General features: G+C 32.3%; 1 protein-coding gene across 1 annotated transcript in view; it reads right to left on the reverse strand.

Moving 5' to 3' along the window:
• The window catches only part of ppm1h (protein phosphatase, Mg2+/Mn2+ dependent, 1H), a 32,705-nt gene extending 20,789 nt beyond the window's left edge, over window positions 1–11,916 (reverse strand). Inside the window, exons 1-2 of the mRNA XM_051099647.1 lie at window positions 11,576–11,916; window positions 3,171–3,333 (exon numbers count right to left, since the gene is read on the reverse strand). Of these exons, the coding sequence (XP_050955604.1) occupies window positions 3,171–3,333; window positions 11,576–11,805 (393 nt within the window). The 5' untranslated portion in view covers window positions 11,806–11,916. The remainder of the gene's footprint in view (window positions 1–3,170; window positions 3,334–11,575) is intronic.
• Between the last annotated feature and the right edge of the window lie 2,421 nt (window positions 11,917–14,337).

The raw sequence follows: 14,337 nt of genomic DNA on the forward strand, positions 1-14,337 counted from the left end.
TTAACATGATTAGCAAGTTACTAGTATGCTTGTAGCATGATTAGCATGTTACTAGCATGTTGCTACCATGATTAGCATATTACTAGCACGTTGTTAGCATGATTATCATGTTACTAGCATGTTGTTAGCATTATTAGCAAGTTACTATCATGTTGTTAGGATGTTACTAGCATGTTGTTAGTATGTTTCCAGTATGATTAGCATGTTACTAGCATGTTGTTAGTATGTTTCCAGTATGATTAGCATGTTACTAGCATGTTGCTAACACGATTAGCATGTTACTAACATGTTAGCATGTTTCTAACATGATTAGCATGCTGCTATCATGATTAGCATGTAACTAGCACGTTGCTGGCATGATTACCAAGTTACTAACATGTTGTTAGCATGTTTAGCATGTTACTAGCACGTTGCTAGCATTTTTCTATCATGATTAGCATGTTACTAGCATGTTGTTAACATGATTAGCAAGTTACTAGTATGTTTGTAGCATGATTAACATGTTACTGGCATGTTGCTTGCATGATTAACAAGTTATTAGCAAGTTGTTAGCATGATTAGCAAGCTATTAGCATGTTGTTAGCATGATTATGTTACTAGAATTTTGTTAGCATGTTTCTAATTTGATTAGCATGTTACTAGTAGGTTTTAGCACGGTTAGCATGTAACTAGCATGTTGTTAGCATGATTAGCATGTTGCTAGCATGTTGCTAGCATGATTTAGATAGATTAGAAATATTAGAAATATTAGAGTGAAGCTTAAATGAGTGTAAATGGATTAGAAATAGAACATAGAAGGGAAGCTTGATTGAGCCTCAAGGGATTCTGGGAGTTTAGATTTGAATTTTGTCAGTTGGAGTTTGAATAGTGTTGCTCATATGAACATTCCGTCAATGTAAGTCTATGGGATATTTGGTGGTTTTGATAGTCTGGTTTATGAAAACTGTAAACCGGATCAGTCTGAAAAGATACAGCACACCGAGTCAGACCAGTCTGAAGATCTGGGCCGAGTTTGGTGGTTCTAGCTTGAAAGCTCTAGGAGGAGACAGATACTGAAATTTGGCTCAGAATAATAATAATAATAATCTTCAATAGTAGATCAGTATGTTGACTTTCTCAAGCCAACTTAATAAGTCCTCTTTTTAAAAGTATGCCAAGGTGCATTTGTTTTTCACAGTGTTCCTGTTTTTTGTTGTTGTTGTTGTTGTTTGTGCATGATTCATCACATTTATGCATAAAAAAAATTCAAAACCTTTCACTGAGATGAAAAGTTTTTTTGGTGCACTGAAAATGAAAAGATTTCTTGATGCATTTAAATCCTGTTGGATAAAATCAAATCCTGCCTCGTTTATCTCCTGATGAAAATTCTGTAGCACTCAAAAAATGTCATACTACAGATTTGTAAATGTCATTGTCATGTTCTTTACACATTTTCCTGGTACTAGAAACATTTTGACTGACATTTCTAGTCCTTTCGCGCAGACTATAAAGAGTATAGAGAGGAGATAACACATCTGAAAGCCAAATTAGATTTATGCACTGTGAACAAAACCGAAGTGGCTTGGAATTAAAAATGCGAGACTGTAAAATAAAATCACCAGTTCAATCATCTGTTTGTTATTAGTTCATGTATTCCTTGTGAACTGAACCTGTATGAGTGATAAAGACGATACATTTTAAACAGTAATGTATAATGTTCCAAATGATTTCTATTTTGAATAAATACTATTTTTTAATTCTGTAAAAAATCCTACAAATGACGCTGAAAATTAAGCTTTGCATCACAGGAAAAAAATATATTTTAAAATATAATAAAATAGAAAAATGTAACATTAAAATACAATAATATTTCACAATATTCCTGTTTTTTTTTCTGTATTTTTGATCAAATAAATGCAGCTTTAAAGAAGTTTCTTATGCTCAGAAACTTCTTTAAAAGAAAAATTAAAAACTTTAAACAGCAGAGTATATATATATATATATATATATATAATATGCACATTATTATATGTTTATTGAGCTTATATATATATATATATATATATATATATATATATATATAAAGATGGTTTACTGTTTGGAAATAAAAAAAATTAAGACGTGAATAAATATTAATTTAAACATTTATACAATTAAATATTAATTAATTAAAAAGAAATATTATTATTGTAATTTTTTATAATCTAATTATTTTATAGTACAATAGTAATATAGCAATATATAGTTTTTTATTTTACCATTTTATTTGTATTAGTTTTTAGTTTTATTTTTAATATTTTATTTATTAATAATGATAATAATCAATATAATCATATTAATTTTTATTATTTCATAGTCATATTGAAATGAAATCAAAACAGTGGGAATGTGGCCTATGAAAAATTAAGTAAAGTAAAAACACCCATTTTTTTTCATATTTCCCCCCAAATCGTTTAAGTGTTTATGCTTAGAAAGTCTGAGTAATAAGTTACATTTCATTTTTTAATTATTTATTAATTTTTTTAAATAAAATGCACTTGCCCAAAAATCACCCCATTCACTCTATAATGATCGATTCTTTCCATATGTGACCCTGGACCACAAAACCAGTCATAATTTATTCATACATCTATAATTTACACATCTGAAAGCTGAATAAATAAGCTTTCTGCTGATGTATTGGACAATATTTGGCCGAGATACAACAATTTGAAAATGTGAGTGTGAAGTTACAAAAAATTTTGAGAAAACCACCTGTTGTCCAAATGAAGTTCTTAGCAATGCATGTAACTAATTAAAAATTAAGTTTTGATATATTTACGGTAGGAAATGTACAAAATATCTTAATGGAACATGATCTTTACTTAATATCCTAATGATTTTTTGCCTATAACAAAAATGTATCATTTTGACCCATACAATGTATTTTTGCCTATTGCTACAAATATACACATGCTACTTATGACTGGTTTTGTGGTCCAAGGTCACAAATACACAAATTTTGTATTGTTTCATATCACAATAAAAATATTGCAATGTCAGCTTTTTCCAGTATTTGGCATCACATGAGGGTGAGTAAATAATGACAGAATTTTAATATAAGTTGAGCTGTTCATTTAAAATCAACATGACTGAGTCATAACGGACATGACTAAAAACTCATTATAAACAGTCATGAGAGAAGGCCTCACTGTGCTGTCGATGGTCTCCAAGATGTCTGTGCTGGGCAGCGAGGAGCGTCTCCTAGTGGGTGTGTAGCTGGGGCTGGACGGGTCTGCCGGTCTTTTCCTGAGCTCTACCACCTCACAGCAAGCCTGGTCCTCGTTTAGGGCGCTTTTACCTGCATTGATCACCCTGTAGGGACACAGAAGATCATCACAGTCTCTGCAGGAAGTCAACTTTAACCCAAAGAGACTCAAGTGCTGTTCACGCTTATTAAAACTTGGCACAGTGGTGATGGAATAGTTAATCCTGCTTAAACCTACAAACTCTTGGTCTTCATCAAACAAAGCTTTTTGAGCTCTTAAACGCTTCTCGATGATGCACAACTGCCATCATTTCCTCAGATGAGTCACAGCGTGAGTCTAAAGAGCACAAGACAGCATGACGCTCGTTCACGAGCATCTGATAATTGCCCCCATCGCAACAGGGTTTCCACGGAAACCCATTCCTGCATCCTCTTTCTTAATGAGGAGCTAATGGGGTTCATATGGTCCACGGCTTGTCCTGAGAGTAGACACATGTCATTCTGCGGGGACATTTGTGACGTCTCGTTGTGCTGCTGGAAACACTGCTTTTTATGAAGAAAATGGGCCTGGATTCAATGAACAACATTTCTCACAATCACTCGGATTTCAGGGGCAGACATAAAGATAGATAGATAGATAGAACAATAGAACGACAGACAGATAGATAGATAGATAGATAAAACAAGAGAACGGAAAATAGAACAATAGAATAAGAGAACAATAATAGATAGATAGATAGAACGATAGATAGATGATAGATAAAATGAGAGAACGAAATATAGAATGACAGATAGAATGACAGAACAACAGAAAGATAGATAGATGATAAATAGATAGATGATAGATAGATAGATAGATAGATAGATAGATAGAAAACGAGAGAATGAACGATAGAATGAAAGATACAACGATAGAATAAGAGAACGATAGAACAATAGATAGAACAATAGATAGATAGATGATAGATAAAACGAATGACAGAACGTTAGAGCGATAGAACGATAGATAGAACGACAGAATGAAAGATAGAATGATAGAATAAGAGAACAATGATATATATAGATAGATAGAATGATAGATACATAGATAGATAGCTAGATAGATAGATAGGTGATAGAAAAAACAAGAATAAGAGACGATAGACAGATAAATAGATAGATAAAACGATAGAACGATAGATAGATACATAGATAGATGATAGAACGATAGATAGATAGATAAAACGAGAGAATGAAAAATAGAATGATAGAATAAGAGAACAATAATAGATAGATAGAACGATAGATGATAGATAGATAGAAAAAAAATGAGAAAACGAAATATAGAATGACAGATAGATAGATAGATGATAGATAGATAGAAAACGAAAGAACGAACGATAGAACAAAAGATACAACGATAGAATAAGAGAACGATAGATAGAACAATAGATAGATGATAGATCAAACGAATGACAGAACGTTAGAACGATAAATAGACAGAATGACAGAATGAAAGATAGAATGATAGAATAAGAGAACGATGATAGATATAGATAGAACGATAGATACATAGATAGATAGATAGATAGATAGATAGACAGGTGATAGAAAAAACAAGAATAAGAGAACGATAGACAGATAGATAGATAGATAGATAGATAGATAGATAGATAGATAGATAGATGATAGAACGATAGAACGATAGATAGATAGATAGATAGATAGATAAAACGAGAACGAAAAACAGAACGATAGAATAAGAGAACAATAATAGATAGATAGAACGATAGATAGATGATAGAGATAAAATGAGAGAACGAAATATAGAATGATAGATAGAATGACAGAACAACAGAAAGATAGATAGATGATATATAGATGATAGATAGAAAACGAGAGAACGAACGATAGAACAAAAGATACAACGATAGAATAAGAGAATGATAGAACGATAGAACAATAGATAGATGATAGATAGATAAAACAAATGACAGAACGTTAGAGCGATAGATAGAATGATAGAATAAGAGAAGGATGATAGATAGATAGAACGACAGAACAACAGATAGATAGACAGATAAAATGAGAGAACGATAGAATAAGAGAACGATAGATGGATATATAGACAGATAGATAGATAAAACGAGAGCACAAAAAACAGAACGATAGAATAAGAGAACAATGATAGATAGATAGATAGATAGATAAAATGAGAGAACCAAATATAGAACGATAGAATAAGAGAACGATAGATAGATAGATAAAATGAGAGAACAAAATATAGAATGATAAAATATGAGAACGATAGATGGATAGATAGATAGACAGACAGATAGAATGAAAGATACAACGATAGAATAAGAGAACGATAGATAGAACGATAGAACGATAGATAGAACAATAGATAGATGATAGTGTAACGAGGAGTGAAAGACGAGAGGCGAGCGGATCCATATGCGAGCCTTTATTTAAGGGACGAGACAGATACACGGTCGAACAGGCAGGGTCAAACAGGAGCAAACAGGTAAATCACAGGCAAGACGTAGAGAATAATCCTTATAACAAGCGATAGTCCAAAAGGGCAGGCAGTGAGACAGACGACAACGAGATAACCAGGCGAGGGAACAAAACACTGGGAACTAGGAACTCGGGAACAAGGAAACTAGGAAACGCTAACAATAGAAAATAACAACAACAACTCAATACTCCGTGGCTTGCATGGGGAAAGTCCGGGGCTTTTATAGAGCTGCTGATTGGTCACGGGTGTTGACGCAATCAGCGGGATGGGTGATGGGAAAAGTAGTCCGGGGTGTAGAACAACAGTCAACGGGTAATGATAGGGTGAGAGTGACATCTGGTGGTGAGCGGGCCGCGGAACATTGACCAGATTCGTGACGGATAAAACGAATGACAGAACGTTAGAACGATAGATAGATACATAGATAGATGATAGAACGATAGATAGATAGATAAAACGAGAGAATGAAAAATAGAATGATAGAATAAGAGAACAATAATAGATAGATAGATAGAACGATAGATGATAGATAGATAAAATGAGAGAACGAAATATAGAATGACAGATAGATAGAACGACAGAACAACAGAAAGACAGATAGATGATAAATAGATAGATGGATAGATAGATAGATAGATAGATAGATAGATAGATAGATAGAAAACGAGAGAACGAACGATAGAACGAAAGATACAACGATAGAATAAGAGAACGATAGAACGATAGATAGAACAATAGATAGATGATAGATAGATAAAACGAATGACAGAACGTTAGAACGACAGAACGATAAATAGATAGACAGAACGACAGAATGAAAGATAGAATGATAGAATAAGAGAACGATGATAGATATAGATAGAACGATAGATACATAGATAGATAGATAGATAGATAGATAGGTGATAGAAAAAACAAGAATAAGAGAACCATAGACAGACAGATAGATAGATAGATAGATAGATAGATAGATAAAACGAGAGAACGAAAAAAAGAACGATATAATAAGAGAACAATAATAGATAGATAGATAGATAGAACGATAGATGATAGATAAAATGAGAGAACGAAATATAGAATGATAGATAGAATGACAGAACAACAGAAAGATAGATAGATGATAGATAGATGATAGAAAACGAGAGAACGAACGATAGAACAAAAGATACAACGATAGAATAAGAGAACGATAGATAGAACGATAGAACAATAGATAGATGATAGATAGATAGATAAAACGAATGACAACGTTAGAAAGATAGAACGATAGATAGATAAAATGAGAGCACGAAAAATAGAATGATAGAATAAGAGAACAATGATAGATAGATAGATGATAGAACGACAGAACAACAGATAGATAGACAGATAAAACGAGAGAACGATAGAATAAGAGAACGATAGATGGACAGATAGATAGCAACTCTGTTTGATAACCGCTGACAGAAGAACAGCGAATGCCAGGAGTTGCACACTTGAAAACAAAGCCCACTAGACAGTGACCATGTGCTGATTCTGAACGCGTCTCTCACTGACAAAGGAGTATAACGTTACTTTAAAAGCTTCCACACTCAACTGTCTGCGAAATGGAGCTTTGTGCTCTTGCATCCTACCTTTCTCATTCGGCACAAATCCAAATATTCCATAATGTTTCCATATTTGTGATGCATCCAAATGCTAAACTATTATTTATTATGTAAATTATAGACTTTGTACTTCAGTCACGTTCTAACGGTGACACAGTGAGGCGTGCGCGCTGATGTTTGGTTCACTGTGTTTTATTTTGATAAAGTACCAACTGCACTGTCAAGTTAACAATGCTAGAAGCCTGGAACTGATATGTTTTGTGTTTGTGTGTGCTGACGCGATTACTTCAACTTTCCTCATACCAGCAAAATCAACTTAAACAAAAAACAAATAGGATGTCGCTTTCTGCCATTTGAGTTCTGTCACAAAACTGAACTGAAACTGCAAATATAGGCTACATTACGCGTCGCACTGTTTTTTCCCTTGTCTATCAGTTAATTAAATTAAATATAGTTCAAGTATTTATTCCTTGTATGTATATATGTACAGATTTTATAGCCTATAGACCATTTCGCTAGATGTAAACAACACTGGTCCAGAAGCACTTCCTGTTTTTTTGTTTTTTATTTTATTTCACATATACAAATACATCTCAAAGGTGCTAATGGTATGGGATTATTTTTGTGCCAATAAGAATGAACGTAACTTTATAAAACTGAACGTAACTTTCCAAGAAAGGATCAAAAATATGCCACTGCAAAAGAAGAAAAACACAATGAAAATGAAAAAATGAACTCAGTCGCACGAATTTAACATGCTCTTCAAATATGCTTCATTCTTTGTTAATGATTTTCAAAGAATCGTTTTCGCGAATCATGGATTCTGAATGCGTTGCCACAACTTTCGCTTACGCTTCGCAAATTTTCGTTTGCTGTTTTGGCACAAACCTCTCGTGGGGGCGGGCTTAACAGCGATCTACTCTGATTGGCTAATGAGCTTTTGATGGACAGTTGCTCTCTGAACTGGAAGCACGGACGGTGACGTCAGTGGCGCAATACGTCGTGCTTTGTTTATAGAAACTATCAGAACTGTTGCACACTGTACATGAATAAAACTTTTATCGATGTTATTGATTAACGTTACTTTAGCAACACGAACCTACTTCAAGCTGCCCTGAGGGACAAGCTGAGGTGGAAGATGATGCTGCTCCGTGTCTTTCCTGGGAGCTCATCTTTAGAAACTAAGAGACGACCATAGGTGAAATACTAATAACATTAATACTTAATATAAACAAAGCACGACGTATTGCACACCGCAACAACTTTTCAATATGTGCGCCACTGACGTCACCGTCCGTGCTTCCAGGTCAGAGAGCAACTGTCCATCAAAAGCTCATTAGCCAATCAGAGTAGATCGCTGTTAAGCCCGCCCCCACGAGAGGTTTGTGCCAAAACAGCAAACGAAAATTTGCGAAGCGTAAGCGAAAGTTGTGGCAACGCATTCAGAATCCATGATTCGCGAAAACGATTCTTTGAAAATCATTAACAAAGAATGAAACATATTTGAAGAGCATGTTAAATTCGTGCGACTGAGTTCATTTTTTCATTTTCATTGTGTTTTTCTTCTTTTGCAGTGGCATATTTTTGATCGTTTCTTGGAAAGTTACGTTCAGTTTTATAAAGTTACGTTCATTCTTATTGGCACAAAAATTATCCCATACTAATGTAACATTTTCATCCAGTCAAATGTTATCTTGGTTGTATTTTTTGTGATGTTTGTGTAAAGTTAAAAAAAAAAAGAAACAGGAAGTGTATTGGGACCAGTATGTTTACATCTTACGAAATGGTCTATATATGACATTAATTTTATATAATATTTAGTATTTTCACATGTAAGTGGAAAAAAAATTGTAATTTGTACTACTGTCTGTTTAAAATAAATGAAAAGAAACCTAGCATAGTAGATTTGTTTTCTTTTTCTGTTGTCTCGAAATCGTATCGAACCGTGACCCTCAAACCGAGGTATGTACCGAACCGTGACATCTGAGTACCGTTACACCCCTAATAGATAGACAGATAGATAGATAGTAAATCACAGATGTCAGAAGCAGAATGTCTGTTCGAGGTCATTTGTTCTGGTTAATACTCCACTGCTCCAGTTACACATTAAACATCAGATCAGTGAACAGAAACGCATTCAGAGCGCAGGAGCCGGAGGACACGAAGAACCGTTGAGACACTCAATGAGCCAGTCCTGAGCTATTATGATCATGTGAGCAGACATCTGAGAGCTACTTCCCTGTGAATCTCACTTCTCTAGATCAACATCGGGAAGGGAAGTGAGTGAATTACACTTGAACATCCTCATATTAGAGAATAAAAGGTGAACTGAACCTTCAGATGTTTGAGATTGGACTGTATAGAGACTGTACTGGACAGAATTACATTCAAAGGAGATTTCCCAGTTGCAGTGTTGTTATTGTTAACAAAACCCAAAACAATTAAACCAGCCTATTAAAAATAATTTTTGGTCAATAATATAATAATTTAAAGCTGAAATAAAATATAAACATTAGATGAAACAAAAAATAAATAAATAAAATAAAATAAAATAAAATAAAAATTAGGAATATTGCCTCTAGGTAGAAAACTAAAATTAAATAAAATTTTTAGTAAATTAAAACTAAAATGACTAAAACAATTAAGCTATCCTATTAAATATAATTTTTGGTCATTTAAATAACTAAAAGCTGAAAAAAATATTATTAGATGAAAAGCTTAAATATCTGAAACAGATTAGGTAGAAAACCAAAATTTGATTCAATTAAAATTAATTTTTAATAAATTAAAACTAAACTGACTGAAATGATTAAACTAGCCTAATAAAAACAATTTTGGTAATGTAAATAAAAGATGAAAAAAAATATAAACATTAGATGAAACACTTACAAAATGAAACAGATTAGGTAGAATATTAAATTAAATTGAATTAAAACAATTTTTTAATAAATTAAATCTAAAATAACTTAACTAGTATATTAAAAAATAGTTTATGGTAATTTAAATAATTAAAAGCTGAAATAAAATATAAACGCTAGATTAAAAACTTAAATTAAATTAAATTAATTTTTAATGAATTAAAAAATAATTAAACTAGCCTATTCAAATCTTTTTTTGGTAATTTAAATAATTAAAAGCTAAAATAAAATATAAACATTAGATGAAACACTTAAAAAATGAAATAGATTAGGTAGAAAATGAAATTAAATTGAATTAAAACAATTTTTAATAAATTACATATAAAATAACTAGTATATTAAAAATAGTTTATGGTAATTTAAATAATTAAAAGCTGAAATAAAATATAAAGGTTAGATTAAAAACTTGTAAAAAATTACATTAATTTTTAATAAATTAAAACTTAACTGACTTAAATAATTAAACTAGCCTATTCAAATATTTTTTTTGGTAATTTAAATAATTAAAAGCTAAAATAAAACAAACATTAGATGAAACACTTAAAAAAGGAAATAGATTAGGCAGAAAATTAAATTAAATTAAAATTATTTTTTTAACAAGTTGAAAATAAAATGACTTAAATAATTAAACTAGCCTATTAAAATATTTTTTGGTCATTTAAATAATTGAAAAGCTGAAATAAAACATAATCATTAGATGAAACACTAAAAAGAAAACTAAAAATGAGAAATATTGCCTTGCAACTATATCCGAGTTTAGGTAAAAAACTAAAATTAAATTAAATTAAATTAAATTTTTAAGAAATTAAAACTAAAATGATTTAAATAATCAAATAAATCAGTAAACTGAACTTGAAATTAAAATGTAAATAAAAAAACATGACAGCAAATACAAAATATTAATAAACACTGCAATAGCATATTAATAATGTGGCTCATTATTCTCTATCCTGCTACTATTTAAGTCCAGATATAACATTATGAGTTTGGGAATGATTAAAAACAGTATCTATATATCATGGCTCACACACAAGACATGAATCATGATGCCAAACATATCATAAATGCATAAAACTCAACCTGGGCTGTCTGAAATCTGATTTTATAATGCAAAGCCTGCTGTAGGTCTACAACTGGCCAGCATCACATGAATGAGGTTATGATATAATGCGCAAAACGCGCGCATGCGCCTTCCTAAACCTGCATGGAAATGAAAGTATGGATGTGTGTCATGGATCTTTCATTTTCTGTTCCTCATGCGATTTTCATGAGGAGCGCAAACATTTCGCAGCAGCATCCGCATTGTCAAATCAAAGCGCGCGTTGAGGGGCTCGTCGCTACTCACTCCGCGTATCCGGTGGCCCAGGGGAGCTTCATCTCCTTGAGGATGAGGATGGGTCTGGAGATGTGATCCGCCGAGCACTCCACCTCGTCCGGTGACAGCGCGAGGAAATCCGGCCTGCAGTACGGGAACCGGAGCGGCAGATCGGGATGGTTCTCCTGCGCGCTGGAACCCGAAGCCATGATGCCGCCGATGATGTTGGAGACCGCGGACCGCACGCGTGTCATCATCATGATGATGATGGTGATGATGATGGTGGTGGTGGTGTGCGTGTGGTCACAGGCGCACTGAACGCCGGTGCTCAAACACAACGCAGCCGGAGCGCACCTTCAATTCGGCGGAACTGAGCGTCATCACGTGACAGTCCGCTGCGGGTCATTGGGTCACTTCTGTGACTTTGACCCTCATACTGTTTACGCATATTTTACTTCCTTATTGTGCGTGTAAAAAAAAAAAAAAAAAAAAAACAAAAACACTGCTGTATCATCTGATACCATCACTGTACTATGGTAAATCCCAGTGACAGAAATTTATGTTTTAATCAAGTACAGTATTTATTCTCACTTATAAATAAATGAATAAATAGTTACATTTTATTTTAGTGTCCTTATTACACACATAATAACAGTAAATTAGGCATTTTACATGAAACTAGCCATACCAAACCTTAATTCTAACCCTAATAAACACATTGTCAATTAATATTACGCTGTACTTAATTGTATAATTACACGTAACAAGTTCACCTTAAAAATGAATTTAAATTAAATTAAATTAATAAGTTAAAAAATACGTTTATTTTTAATAAAGTCAGTTCATTCAACATTCAATAAATCATTAGACAGAGTATAATTAATTAAATAAATATTTTAAGTGTTATATAATAAGGACATCCAAAAATAAAGCATGACCAGTACAATAAAATAAATAAAATATTTTTAAATTAAAATATAAATTAATATTAATATTAAATAAAGAATAACCTACACTAAAATATATTTATGCATAAAATCAATTCATGCCAGTACAATCATCAAAAATTAACTTAAAAGAAAATCAAAAATTTTAATAAAAGAAAATCAGTTCATCAATCACCAAAGCAAACCAAATACTAAATAGACTACAATTTAAAGAAATATTGTAAGTGTTATATAATAAGGACACCTTAAAATAAAGCATAATCCACAATAGAATAAAATGTACTTTTCTTTCATAAAATCAATTCATAGCAGTACAACAATCAACAAAGCAAACCGCATCACTAGATTATAATTTAAAGAAATATTTTAGTTATATAATAAGGACACCTAATATAACCCATAACCCACCTAGCATAACCCAAAATTTTTTTTCATAAAATTAATTCATAGCAGTACAACAATCAACAAAACAAACCACATCACTAGTGCATACTTTAAAGATATTTTAGTTATATAATAAGTACAACTTAATATAAAGCATAACCAGTACAATAAAATAAAATAAAATATTTTTTAAGTTAAAAATTAAGTTCAATCACCAAAACAAACCAAATACCAAATAGACTACAATTTAAAGAAATATTTTAAGTGTTATATAATAAGGACACCTTAAAATAAAGCATAACCCAAAATAATTTTTCATAAAATTAATTCATAGCAGTACAACAATCAACAAAACACACCGCATCACTAGAGTATTATTTAAAGAAATATTTTAGTTATATAATAAGGACACCCTAAAATAAAGCGTAAAATAAAATAAAATAAAATTTGTGATTAACAAAACAACAATTTTCTTAATTAAAAAATTAGTTCATCAATCACCAAAACAAACCACACACTAAATAGACTATAAAGAAATTTGTAAAAATATTTTAAGGACACCCTTAAAATAAAGCATAACATTTACATTTACAAACTTGTAAATTGTTCTAACATGCTGCCAGTACTCAGCAAATCCAGATCAGACTTTAAAAAGTGCTTAATCTTTCCAACATTATCCGATTTAATCTTGTGTATTCAATACTGAGCAGTTTAAACAACATCACACTCAACAACTGTTTCAATAATCCCACGAGGATTATGAGATTTGTGCACAATCTCTAAAAATACAGTATATGCCATCTGTTAAAGCTGTTATCTGCCTAACATGAATCACAAATCAGCATGTAATGCGTTTTAACAACTAAAGCAATAGAGAAAATTAAAGAACTAGTTCACATATGAAAATGATCACTGTTTACTCACCCACGTTGTTTAAAGATGACAAATCTGTGGTGAAAAACAGATTAATATTAACTCATAAAACAATCAAATAACTGTTGTGATTTTTTCAAAACAAATTTTGAACAGACGTCGTCGATAAATATAAACAATATCCACGTTTTGCTTCCCGTAAGAGCGGGCGCGGCCATTTGTAATTTTATGAGTACAGCTTCCGGTCTCATCTGCGTCCAGCTATTTTTAGCTGTACAAAACAGATCGTTTCGCTGTTTGATATTGCAGATTGGTGTGTCTTGTATTATTTTAATTTATTATCCTAATTATGAGCACATTGGTTTGTAGCGCAAACAGTTCATGTCGCATAATGGCCAGTAGATGTCGGTGTTTCCTAACAAGAGGTGGCCGACTGGATCTCGTACACTACAGAGAACATGAAGGGGATTGTCACGGGTCAGCCTGCTTTCATTAACCCACAGCCCTGAACAGTCCAGGATCATTGTAGGTTAATCCAGCTTCTGTTTCTGCTTTCAGCATACACCCTCAGGTACTGTAGCATCAGCG

This window comes from Labeo rohita, chromosome 25 (genome assembly GCF_022985175.1).
Source record: "Labeo rohita strain BAU-BD-2019 chromosome 25, IGBB_LRoh.1.0, whole genome shotgun sequence".
Lineage (NCBI taxonomy): Eukaryota > Metazoa > Chordata > Actinopteri > Cypriniformes > Cyprinidae > Labeo > Labeo rohita.